Here is a 13692-nt window from a genome sequence, read left to right as displayed (position 1 = left end):
AGATGTGAATAAGGTGATAAGGTGAGTGTGAACAGTAGGCTACGTGTACATACTTAAGAGAAGAAAATGGTTCGTGTTTGTGTTTCTTCCGGAAACAACGGACCATATGAGATTCTGCACAGTTCAGCGCACTTGGATCGGCGTTCGTAGATCGACTGGTAGAGACTATTTTTCAAAGATGGCTTCTTCCTGTTTTCACGAAGTTGACTGTATATATAAAATATCTTCTTACTAAACTGTATGGACACTGACAAAGTTCTCAATGCTTCGTTTTGAATGTAGGGACCCTTATTATGCTACCGTGTTAGCATGGGGCTATTTTGAGCCTTGTTAGTGGTAATAACAAGCGATTTTTATTTGTCATTACTCTATGCCCCATAGCGTTATACTAGCGTTATAGGCTAAACTGTTTTTATAGATAAAACTATTTATATTCGGCAATCATGAAAACAAATCTCAGATAACGGTTGACTAGGTAACAATGTGTAATTAGACCAAAGGTTCATTTTGCGCCGGAGTTGTCCTTTAAGCTTTTCATTGTTAGAAACCCAGTCATAATATTGAATGGTCGTACAACACTCTCTCATTTCCCACGAGACGAGATAAATCTGCTATTTATCTTTTTCATTTCCTCCTACAATGACGCAAAAATCGTAATTTTACGTAATTGTAGGAGGAAGTGTAAGAGGGGGGGATTTCTGTAAAGACCACAAGCACCAGTTCCCACCCTTTCAAGCCCGCCCATAGGGGGTTGGACCTAATGCGCGAACAGACCAATCACAGATCAGTGCCAGTGTGTTTGATTTCACCGGCAGAAACTTTATGAAAATATGGACGAAGGTACTGAACATGCAGACGGATGCATTATAGAGGATTGGGATTACACATAGTGTCAGCCATCTTTTTTTTTTGGAAGCTAAGCTAGCAGGCTCTTGTTCTGTGGAGAAAGCCGAGTAGTAACTTGAGGTGTTACCGTCCTTCAGCTTTTTTGGGATTCAGCTTTTGCTTTCTGCTGTCGCCATTCATTGTTTACATGCACAGCTTTTGTTTCAATCTAACTGAATTCATTCTGATTGGTGAATCCGACTGTAGTGTTTACATGAACGCTAAAAAAGTGATCGGGTGATGTGCGTTTTAACATCGCTAAGAAAATTCCCGCTCCTCCGTGATAGATACGAGACCAGTAACTTACGTCTCACAGGTGTCGGTAAGTTAATCACACCAGCGGCCTCACGTCATTCTCCACACGGCCCTCGCTCGTCCTGCTCGCCACAGTAAACATGATGAATAGCGACTGTAGAACGCAAAAGCCGAATCCCGGACATTTTGGGTGATCTCGAAACACATTTTCGGGCAGACTCATGGAGACTCATTAGATTATGAATGGTGGAAGTATACTCGACTATATAATTCATATTACCGTATAAAGAAGGACCAATAAACGGCCAAGGAAAGCAATTTCTAAAATTTTTGCTCCAAAGCTCCTGAATTCACATGCCACATCATAAGATGGAGGAGAAGGTGGGCACCCTGATTGAAGTCATTCATCTCTAGAGATGAGCTGTTTGCAAACGGCTTGTCAAAGCTCTGTACTGATCATTCATCATGACACGGTCACAGTTGTCGCTGCTGAACTCATAGCTGCAATATGGTTATTTCCTAAAACTACCACAAACAAAACAGCATTAAGTTTGTCCCAGGCAAGGGTCAAAATCACAATTTGGTATGCAGAGTAATGTCGAATTGGGGTTATGGATTTTAGCACCCGCATTAATTAGCATGGGCCCTGCAAGCAAGGCTATTAGCAAACTGTGCTAAAAAAAGAATGGAGGGGAAAATAACCTTTTGTATATATGGAAACAGAGTGAGCGCCTCAGACTCGACATAATCAACTTTCACATGGGCTGTTTCACTAATGAAGCATGGAATTGTCGGAAATGGGAACATGTCAGCTGTGAAAGCGGTCAGTCAGGGAAGCAGATCAGCTGCTTTGGTCATCGCTGACATCAGCAGATAATTAACTGGTTCAGGACTCTAGTGGCAGTAATTAGACTGAGAGAAATACACATTATGAAGACTGAATCATGTCCTACTGGAAACTGTAATTGTGTTTCTGTTTGAGACGCCAAACGTCTACTAGTTCAAATATGATATTGCATTTCAACACTAGCTGTGGTGTGTGCAGCATCTTTTTCCTGGCAGGCTTTGATCGAATCCTGGTGCTAACAAAGTTGGCTCTAACGTCATTCTATCGAGTGTGTAAAGACTAACAAAATGGATGGTTAAAAGACAAGCCAAAAGGCTTAAAAGGGTTTAGAGTAATAAAACCATGCTCTTTATGTAGGTTTTTCACCTCCACTGATGCTGTTCAATGACCATATATAGTGTTTGACATCTGTGAAACAACAGGGTGAGAAATTAATGTCAGAGTTTACATTCTTATGTGACCTAACCTTTAATTTAACCCAAATAGCTTAACATACTCTACATTCTTTCACTCTTAGAAAAAAAGGTACAAAAGCTGTCACTTGGGCTGTACCTTTTCAAAAGGTACACTTTTGTACCCAAAGGCTGCATATTGGTACCTTAGTGGTACATATTAGCACCTAAAATGTACATTTTAGTACCAAAAATGTACTAAATTTAATATGTACATTTTAATGTACATTACATGTTAATATGTACATTTTAACACCTAAAATGTACATATTAGGACCTAAAATGGACATCAGCTCCTGAAATGTACATTAGCACCTAAAATGTACATATTAGCACCTAAAATGTACTTATTAGAACATAAAATGTACGTATTAACACCTAGTAAAATGTACTTATTAGCACCTAAAATGTACATATTAGCACTTAAAATGTAATATTAGCACCTAAAATGTACATATTAGCACCTAAAATGTACATATTTGTACATATTAGCACCTAAAATGTACATATTAGCACCTAAAATGTACATATTAACACTTAAAATGTAATATTAGCACCTAAAATGGACAAAAGTTTACCTTTTGAAAAGGTAGTGACAGGTTTTGTACCTTTTTTTCTGAGAGTGTTGTGTAAATAATTTCAACCCATTATTCATAGAAAAATGTATTGTTTGACATAAAAATAAACAATATATTACAATAAAACAATATACATACCACAATAATGTCTTTAAATTATCTTCATATGAGGGCTTTCTCAGCAAATGTTGATATGCAATTTATTTGATTGGTATATGATGCAATTAATCCGACTGAATTTTAAAAACGATTGAGAGCTCTAGTAAATAATATTATGCCAACCTCGTCTTTAACCATATGAATATGTCACAGGGATGTCATAATTTGTTTCAACCTAAAGTCTTTTATGTTGTAAACCATTTTAATGGCAGTATTAACAATGTAAAAAGCTCTCCCTTTGTTCTCAGTCATTTCAACCGTACATGGCTGTGAATCAAAGACTCCCGCAGTTGTCATCATAGCATGTTTTTTTTTTCTCTTGAGGGAGAACAGATGGGTTTTTGCAAAGATGCTTCAAATGTTTTGATGGGATCAGTTTGACTAGTTCAGGTTTTATAATGCGCGTTACAGAATAAACCACCACAGATTTCTTAAAGAGCAATGAGAGATCTGCTTCTCCAGTTTTAATAATTACACACACAGCACGGGTGGAAAAAACACTATGCCTACTCCATTAAAACTTGGCTTTGGTTCCGTCCGTGTTACACACAACCTTTCTACTGACAAGTGACAACGCATCGCCATAAAATAGTCAATTAAAGCATGAATCCAGTGTAGTTAGGTTCAACTAATTGCTGAATCCAGTCACTGCAGGTCTGAGGCCGCAAAAAGGCCTTTGAAAAGCAAACGGAGCAGTTCATCACTGTCATTCTTGGTAATACACTCACTCTTTCCACTCTGGTCAAAAAAAAAAAAAAAAGTAGATCAGTTCCCATGGCAACATAGCACAGCAGGCTCCTGTTGACTAGCAGAATCATCACTGTAGGGGCATTGAGGAGAGATGCCTCATCCTCAGCAAGCCACAAGTGTGTCTGGCCATGCGCCATAGACCCAGCTCAAAGCCAACAAGGACAATAGCAGTTTTATGAATGAGAAGGCATAGGCTCTTTACCTCTGTGTATTAAGCCTATGGTCCAGACCGACGCATGTCTGTGTGCCCACATAAAACTAATCTGGTGTAATTCTAGCTTTGGAAATGTATTTATCTTGTAATTCTAGCTTTAGAAAATCTAATCTGCTTTTTTCGATATCTGTATTTCAGATGTTTAAGAAGCGCCATCATGCCTGGAGCGAGTTCACATCATCAACGCTGAACTTGTTTACACAAATTAAATCATTTTTTTTGTTTAAATGTTATTCTGGTCCTCAGGCACAGGCTACTGATACATTGCAGCATGAACAGAGAATTGAAAGTGCCATATTGATGGACCAGACATTTCAACACTCCAGTATTATTTTCAGGATGAAAACATCTGCAGTGTGACAGGGTCAAAGGTCAAGAATATTAGAAACACGTTCAACGAAAAAATATATTTCAACAGAAGGCAACCGGCTACTGTCACTGATATGGACTGAGAATCAAGTATATTATATGGCTCTAGTCTCTAGAATACTTGCTTTTTTTAAATCTGATGGCACTGTTGCCGTTATTCTTGTTGAAAGCCAAATTCATTTGACTTTTTAATCCATAAAACAACATTCTCAGAATGTTACGGGAACCAATAAATGTAAAATGTGGCAAAAAAAAAAAAACAACACAGGAAGGGGTGCTGTTTTACCTTGAGCTGGTTTATTTTGTGATAATTCAGCCCGTTCTCATCCTTTAGCGTCACGTAGAACGCTATATGACAAAACGGCGCTATACTACGCACATCGCACCCTTTATCGTTAATATTCACGTGAACCCAAGGCATCATAAATGGTAATCCATGGTAATGGTAATCCATTGACCGGAAGTTGAAGCCAGCCGGGAGCCGCCATCTTGTAGCAGAACTTCACTTGCGTTAGCATTTCCATTTACTCCCATTCATTTTGGCGTCACTTTGACAGCGAATAACTTTACATCTGAGGCGTTTGAAGACTCCATTTGTCCATTATTTATTTCTAAAGAAACACGACAATGTATAAAATGCTCCATTACCTTATAGCTTATGTTATGGCCACGTAGAAGCAGTTTTTTGTAAAAGTAGGCTAACGATTGCGTCATAACCACGCGACTCTGTCGCACAGTAGAGAGATTAGCGGGACAAATGGCAGGTCACATTATCTGTGTATTTTCTGGATTCTCTGTGTGAAAGGGGCTCTTGATAAAAGTGACTTGAACACACATGCCGCAACACGACTTTCCAACTCGTAAGTACGATTTTCCCAGGAGGACTTGAACGCACCAATAAACGCAGTCGTTTTTTGACCTTAAACCACGTGACTGTTTCCCTCCATTTAAAGACTGATTTTAGCAGGAACCAATAGAATTCGAGTGTAAAAGAGATATTTAATTGGTTATTGAATAATAGTCCTACGTCCCTTCACTGGAACACCTAGTAAACTAATAAAAACATCTCGTTTTCAACCATATACATATAAAATACAATATTTTATATGTCTATGTTGATAGGAAACTGAAAAAAACACATTTCGTTTAGGAACGAACTGAATGAACAACATCCCATCATGTTTGTAAACGATAGCCTAACGAATCAGCCATCGTTCTCGAACTTTTAGCAAGCATTTCGAATCCTTGGCGTAAACTAAAGATTCGAGATGGATCACAATCTCCAAATTTCTTCACCTCAGCCACTTGGTAATTTTTGCGCAAAATCACCAAGAACTGAAAATGAATGAAACCGTCTGAGGAGCGACAGCACAGCACTGCAGCACTGAATGCCCTGGTCAGACGTCACATGCTGTTTATACACAAGTGCTTTAGATTAGAGTGATGTATTACCTGCATCTTGTTTTTGTCTGAGAGGTGTTGGAGTGTCTGTTTTGTTCGCAAGCGGTCACAGGAAACAGACACAACAAACACACAAGTGGTTAAGATCTAAACAAACAGTAGGTTAAATGGTCGGACTGTATTTTAATGTGATAACGTTTCCATAAGACCGTTTTTATTCCGCATTGCGTTTAACAATTAACCTCCAAACAATGTAGTTCGTTTGAAACTATTCGAAATCCAAACGTTCAGCTTAAGGACATTCAAATTTAACATAAAAACACAACAGAAAGGTTTTGAAACTGGACACTCAAACAGGTTGTCCACAAAATAACCCCAAAATATCTCACCGTTTATGGCAAATATGGACGGAACCAGGAGCAATGTAATTCCAACAGATATCAGACACTTGATCCACACACCGTCCAGGCCAACATATTTTCGGCATAAGGACAAGCCTATCCATTCCGACATGCCTTGGGTTCCAGCGTTGCCATTCCCGCAATTGGAGCCCAAAATGTAGAAATCGTTACGCGCATTTCTTGGGGCCATCGGGCTAGAGATAAATTCAGCAATAGGCCGAAAGGTCCCGAAAAAGACATTTGATCTATCCTTTACAGTTCCTTAGACTGAGGTCTTCTCTCCACTGTTTTTCTGCTCTATGTCAGCATTGAAACTTTAAGGCGATGCGTCTGCAAAGCGCATTCAGAATCATCCGTGACCACCACATCAATCACGCGCGCATTATAACAGCAGGTTATTTAGCACGCTTCATGAAACGAATATTCAGCATAGGAATCCATGAGGGTCAATCCTATAATCCCGCTATTAAATTAATGATGCTGCGACGGAAAATCGGCTGCTTTTGATTGGGAAAAATACCGCGTCTCCAAGCGAGTGTATGCAGGCAAACTGGTGATGAGGCAGGCGCGTTAAGGACTGATGAAGAGGAAGACGACCTCTGCTGGGTTTACATGAGGATGACTGCTGCTCATGGATGGGCAGATAAAAACATTGTCCATCGACATCATGCTGTCTGCTGTTGTGGGAAATTCTACGAAATTCCTTACGATTTTATACATCATTCTTTTTTATACTGGTAAAATATATACCACCGTATAATCTAAAGCAAAACTATCATTAAAATAATAATAATAATAATGTAATCTTAAATATCTATAAAGCAAGGTGATGACGGTTTCAGTTAATTTTTAACTAATTTCATAGTTAAAACAAGTAACAACAATCCGTTAAGTTTAAATGTTACAATTAAAATATACATTTGTTATAAGTTACTCAACTAAAAGTGGACGATGTATGGGAATTACATCAATAATTTAATTTGCAAATAAATAACCGAGTATTAAAATAAAGACATTTTAGCAGAATAAATGTCCTTGTATAGGCTACTTATAAGTAGGCCTATCTGTTACATAACAACCGGAAGCACCGATATAAAACGTCATACAAAATGTGTGATTCCATCCGCATGATGGCGCAATTTCTTCAGTTTCAACTTAAGTTTTTGTGGCCTGGTACAAGATTATATTTTTGTATAGAATTAATATAATATATTTAAAAAAAAAAAGTAAATTAGTCATTTCGATAATCTTCAGAATCTAATTTGTGATGATAAATTTTAAACAAGTGTTTTCAACAAACAAAAAGCCTCCAAGCTAGAACACATTCTTCATGTTCTCAGTTGTCTTTCAGATTTCTTTAAATAAAGACAAACAAACATTGTGTGCCCGCAGCAATATATATTTTAATTCAAAGTGAATTTTGACAAATACACCATAATTTCTTTAATTTGACACTCACCAATAGTCACCAGGAAAACCCGCTTTCTGTGACAAAGTACATAAGGCTTGGTCACATATAAATCACTGAGAACTAGAGAGAAATACGACCGCAAACTGTAAGAGACATTACATTTAAAAAAAAAAAAAAAAAGGTTCCCAGTCCTCATATAGTGAATATTGCACAGTGCAGTGGCTACATGGCAAACTAATGTAGCATAGAAATCAAAAGCAAACAGAAATCAGAAAGCCACAAAAAAATTGTACAAATATGAAAACAGTAACAGTTCAGATTTAGTCAATCAAGTCTGTTTGCTCTTAAGTCTAAATATTATCCGATAACTTGCAGTGAGATTTAACTTTTACTAAAATATAATCTGCAGAGGAGTTAAAAATAGATCTAAAGCAATCCAACCCAAATCCTACGGCAAGTGTTACACAGTAGCACATATGACAAATACAAGGACCCTGAATTAACTGTACAAGAAGATCTAAAAGAAAAACTGTTTGGTTTGGGAGTTTCAAAAGACATTTCAACTTTAGTTTTGTTTCAGATCCCTCTGTCCTTGACGATTACGCCAAGTTTCACTCTTATTAGGTTGGGGTTGGTAGACCTTGTTAGAAGTAAAACATTTCGTAAATGTTTACTTGCAGTGAATTAATGAAAATAATTCATATAACGTGTGCATGAGTAGCAATTTAATACTCATCTCTAGTGCTACATGCTAAATATAAAATATAGGGTCATAATGCGAGGTACAACACCATATTTTGGACTGTATCTCCACGAAGTCGGCTATGCTAAAGCAACAAATTCTGATCACGTCCTGTGAAACAAAGGGTAATGTTCATTCTACTTTACAAATGGTGATTTACATTCACAGTGTATCATGTAAAGCTTCCCAAATACAAGAAAACCGTGTCTTGGGCGTTTAGTCAGCATAATAATAATAATAATAATAACAACAATCCCTGATATCATTTCATTATTGTTTTGCTGTTGTTGGTCATAAAAATATAAATTAATCAAGCATGATTGGATTTCCTTTCCACCATTTTGAGAAACAAACATCCATTTTTTTCACCGTACAGGTGATTACTGCATTGCATGAGTATCAAGTTACACTCGCTATTGGTTATCAGGTTATCCAACAGGATTACGATCTACTTTTAAGCAACTGGTCGGTAACAGCACTTCAGTTATGACTATCAAACACTGCAGTTACACTTTCATCCCTCGGTCAAGCATGAAAGCGAGGAAGAGGCTGGGAGGCAGTGTTTGAAAAAGGGATATAAAGGTCTGAAGCACATTTCAAAGGCACTAAAGCAGTGTCGCTCGCTTTTAAGAGCAGGGACCGGTGCGAGAATGAACACCCCTATATAGAATCGCCAACAAAATGAGAACGGGTGCCCTAATAACTCCTGGTTTTTAGAGTTAGCGAACAGTCCGCCTTAAAACATAAGCAAAACGTGCATTCTGTATCGTGTGTTTTTTTTTTCTTTTCGTTTCTCAATACATGAATATACCTGATACACCTTTTTGTGTGCATTTCAATGTAAAATTATAATAAGGGGGGAATTGAAATGAAAAAAAAAAAAACAAACAATTCTAAGCACTGTCGTTAAGATGAGACGCCCAAATGCGATTTTTTTTTTTGCCCAACCCTACATTTTGTCTAGCTTATCAAACGTATCGAGTGCTAATAGCATTACTAAAATTAATATTTTGAAATGGTGAGATGAGTAGGTCATTGAATACAGAATTTATATCGATACTTAAAACAAAAAAGTTAAATCTATCCTGCAAGCTATGCTTTAACAAAATGCAAATATACGTACTAAGATAGATATACACCAATATGCATCTAATACGTAAGATTAGCCCCAAGATAACAACAGATAAAACACTGATGCAAACGAAACGTAAAATACAAAACCCACGCACACAAAACCCCAAATCTCCATTACTTGCAATACAGTAGTTACAATGACACTTCAAAAAATAGAAAGCAAAACAGAGCGAGGCATTAAAATGCTTCTGATGCCAGACAGTACGGTAAAACCCCAAAACAAACTAACAAACAAACAAACGGAAGAAGAAAAAAAAAATCATCTCACTTCTATTTCAAGGTAATTAGACATATATAAAAATAAGAAGGCTAAGAACAAAGTTAATCATCTAATTTCACAGCTATTATGAAGTGGCAATCAGTATATAGCAGCTTATCTATGATACATTCAAGAATAAATGAAACAAAGTCATAACTTGCCCGAAAAAGCTAAACATCAACCTCAACATTTTTACATAGATTTTTCTGTTAAATACGGCCTCAACTACACTACGTTCGAGGTCTACGCTAAAACAGTAGCTACTCTGCTTAAGAAATGAATTACTGTCTTTGGTGTAGCGAAAGCATCATAATGAAAGAATGCACCTAATGAAAAACTCAAATCTAAAAAAAGAAAAGAAATTCACACAGAAAAAAAAAAGCTATTTCTCCCTGACGGAATGTATGAAATAAAAACAGCCAGCGTCAAAAAAAGCAATTAAATGGTGAGAGAGGGAATACAAGATCCAATCTTTTCACATGCATCTATGAAAAAAAATTGCACACGATCAACTCTCGTCTTATATAAAGCACTGAATACTCCAGCAATGATAGACTTTACAGTTGGATACTCAATACTGAATAAATCTGCACAAAGCAAACATGAAACCATACGACATCATCATCAAAGTCCAACACCGATAACACTTCTAACTCTAAAATGAACATAGAACTGATGGAAAGAAAACGAAACACACACCCCGAAAACTATGGATTGTATTGCAGTTTCATTAAACAGTGTAAATACTATTAGATTAGAAACAGATTATCAAATATGAAAGTACTCAAACGTAACTATACATAGTTCATCGGCCTCTGCTACGGCGAAGCGCGTTATACTCGAAAAATCGAACTTTGCTACCACTCAGCGTAATACATCCACCTGTAAATACCACACGCAAAAGGACTGTATCGCTTCAGAATAATGCGCAAATCATCTAAGGCGTTAAACAACACATTGTACGTCGCCCTGTACGAAAGGTGAAATCAAGAGCCCGATCATGCATTCGGCAGGCGTAAATAGCCAATCGGGTGAGATTTTGACGGTTTTAAACATGTTTGGTTCGACGCCCAAGCCGCTTTCCGAACAAAAACTCCTGTCGAGAGCCTAAGAGATTAATTAAATAATGATAAATGACACCGAAGTAGAGATTATGCAAGTCAACGAATACACAATCGCACCAAGCTCGAAAAACGAAAAGATCTATGAAACAGCCCTAATATAAAAAAATCACAAATAACGATTGAAAATGTTTCAAGTGCTGCAGTCCGGTACACGCACACGACTGCACGTACTGTAGGACTCGGGGTAACTTGCAACAACATGTATTTTAAGGCACTGTTTATTGAACCCCAAGGATTCAATGCAGCAAGTCTTACAACATATAGACTGAGGGTGAAAAGCCCCCTCCCCCTTTTTGAAGTCCAACATTGGTTTTTGCCCATGCAGAGACATGCAGTGCGACAGAACCTTTTCAACACCGGTCTAAAAGAGAGAGACTTAACACTGAAGAGCATGGGGCTACTACGGAAAAATACAGACGGGTAACACCGGGTCACCACAAGGGGGACTCGCACGCACGCACGCTGGAGACAGGGATGGCTTGAACGAGAGTCACTGTGTCTAATACACACGTCAGAAGGCAATATCGAAAAATAGCATAGGGGAACTGCTGCGGCCCTCCGCCGAGGGGTTCACGACTAGGGATTTTGTTGTATCAAATGTGCAAAAACACATTAAAAGCGAGTTGTGTTCAGATCCACTCGCTCGCTCACGCATCCATTTGTTTGTTTTATTCTCCATGATATCTGTAAAGCTTGATTTGCATCATCGTCAAACTTTATGAGGAAAGGAAATGAAAAGAAAGATGGCGCGGCTCAGTGCCGGCTGCGTGCGCGTGGCTGCCGCGGGCTCCAGCTCAGATGTAAGGGTACTGACTGAGTTTGCTGGGGCTGAGGGGGAAGCCTGCGTAGACGGGCGACGCCACATAGGAGTGGGGGTGAAAGAGGGCTTTGAACTGGCCCTGCGGGAGCAGGGTGGGGGAGGGAAGCAGCCTGTGGTTGATGCCTACGCTGATGCCCTGGTGGTGCATCAGGCTGTAGGCAGGCTGCAAGACGGGCCGAGGGCCCGGTGGTGGGCAGGGTGAAGGCAAGAGGTGGGCCACGGGCGCGGAAGGTGGATAGGAGAGGAGGGCGGGAGGTGGTGGGTGGGCGGCCGAGTGTGTGGGGCTGCCATGGGGAAGCGGGAAGGTGTGGCCGTGCACCGTGGGTGGGATGAAGGCCTGCGGTCTGCGCGGCTGCCGGTAGTTGCCGTTCCACTCCTTGTGGCAAGAGCCGTAATGCTGGACCTGAGCGGGGACGAAACATAATGATGTCAATATTGTTCCAACATTTTAAATATCAACTTCATTAACTTCACGGTTTGGACAATTCCTATTAAAACGGACTAAATTAGAGAAGTCTTTAAGTTATTTTTACTGGGAGATTGTGTAGACATTTTGATTGGTCAAAAAAAGTAAACTAAATAAACATGCAGGGACAAACATTCACAATAAAATCTATAAAATGCATTTACCAAATATATAGGGTAACATTTCATGCTGACTTTAAAATAGGAAGTTTTTTAAAAATGTAATTAAATACTCGGTAGTCAATTGCAGCCATTATTAGTGGGTGGGACACTCATTCTAAAGCATTTGGTTGGACAAATCTGTGTAGCACAGGATGAGATATTTAGATATGTAAAAAAAAATGCTTTTTGTTTGTTTAAAAAAATTAACAGTTGAACTAAGACACAAAACGCCAATTTTGGATTTTATAAGGTCCTTCACTGAATCTTAAATGGAACAGACTGAGTGTATGGTTTCATTCAACATCAGCATTCACAATGTTCATTTTTATTAAAGTGATAGTTCACTTTGAAATTCATTTTTGATATGTTTTAGCTTACCTCAAGGGCGTCCAACATGTAGGCGTCTTTGTTTTTTTGATATTTTTCGGCATACATCTTGTACGTCACTCATTGTTTACACAGATTTAGGAAGTTTTACCTTTCACTAAAAATGTTTAGATATATCGAAATCATCTTCCATCGTGATTTCCTGTATATCTAAATATGTCTAGATCTTCACAGTGAAAGGTAAAACTTCCGAAATCTGTGTAAACAATGAGTGACGTACACACGCAATCACTTGGACATGGCTGTGGTTACACGAGGTAAAAACGATATAAATACTGTTCGTTTTCTCACACAAACCGCTTGTTTAGTGTCTTAGGCCATCAATGTGTACTTACATTTACAAGTCATTAAATCATGTTTAATTTGGACTTCTCTGTGCATGCTCTTTGAGGTGGTGACCATAGACATCCATTATATGACGGACAGACAAGAACGGTTTGACCTAAAAATATCAAAATTGAAAATACTGTCGAAACAAAGACACCTACATCTTGGATGCCCTTGAGGTACGCTAAAACATATCAAAAATTAATTTCAAAGTGAACTACCCCTTTAAATAATTAATTTAGTATAATCTACAGAGCTTTTCTCTACGTTTTCAATTTGTACAGTATTACCGAGAAAAGTCAAAGAGAATTAAAACCGACAGACCTGGCCAAAGCCTGGCGGCTGTGGCTGGAATGAAGAGCTCAGTTTCTGCTGGCGGGGCAGCGTGGGCGTGGAAAGGTGGCTCAGTCGTCCTGGGCCGCAGCGACCTCTGGACTGGCAGGAGGATTCGAAGACTGCAGAAAGCAGAAAAGACCAAAAAAAAATGAGTGATCAACAGATAAAAGGGATAAAATGAAAGAAGGATAACTAAACTTAAAATGCAAAACTT

The 13692-nt window shown here is 38.5% G+C and overlaps 2 protein-coding genes across 6 annotated transcripts in view; both read right to left on the bottom strand.

The window, feature by feature from the left end:
• Positions 1-6893, bottom strand: part of kiaa1549la (KIAA1549-like a) — a 50377-nt gene extending 43484 nt beyond the window's left edge. For all 4 annotated transcript variants that reach the window (XM_039648070.2, XM_039648072.2, XM_039648071.2 and 1 more), the window contains exon 1: positions 6300-6893. In XM_039648070.2, the coding sequence (XP_039504004.2) occupies positions 6300-6501 (202 nt within the window). In that variant the 5' untranslated portion in view covers positions 6502-6893. The remainder of the gene's footprint in view (positions 1-6299) is intronic.
• An 811-nt stretch (positions 6894-7704) lies between these two features.
• hipk3a (homeodomain interacting protein kinase 3a) overlaps positions 7705-13692 on the bottom strand; it is a 36654-nt gene continuing 30666 nt past the window's right edge. For both annotated transcript variants that reach the window (XM_039647825.2, XM_089127389.1), the window contains exons 15-16: positions 13467-13597; positions 7705-12204 (exon numbers count right to left, since the gene is read on the bottom strand). In XM_039647825.2, the coding sequence (XP_039503759.2) occupies positions 11776-12204; positions 13467-13597 (560 nt within the window). In that variant the 3' untranslated portion in view covers positions 7705-11775. The remainder of the gene's footprint in view (positions 12205-13466; positions 13598-13692) is intronic.

The sequence above is a fragment of the Pimephales promelas genome, chromosome 25 (assembly GCF_988280905.1).
Source record: "Pimephales promelas chromosome 25, fPimPro1.hap1.1, whole genome shotgun sequence".
NCBI classification, from domain to species: domain Eukaryota; kingdom Metazoa; phylum Chordata; class Actinopteri; order Cypriniformes; family Leuciscidae; genus Pimephales; species Pimephales promelas.
Note: the sequence above shows the minus strand (reverse complement) of the source record. Positions and strands in the feature narration are given on the sequence as shown.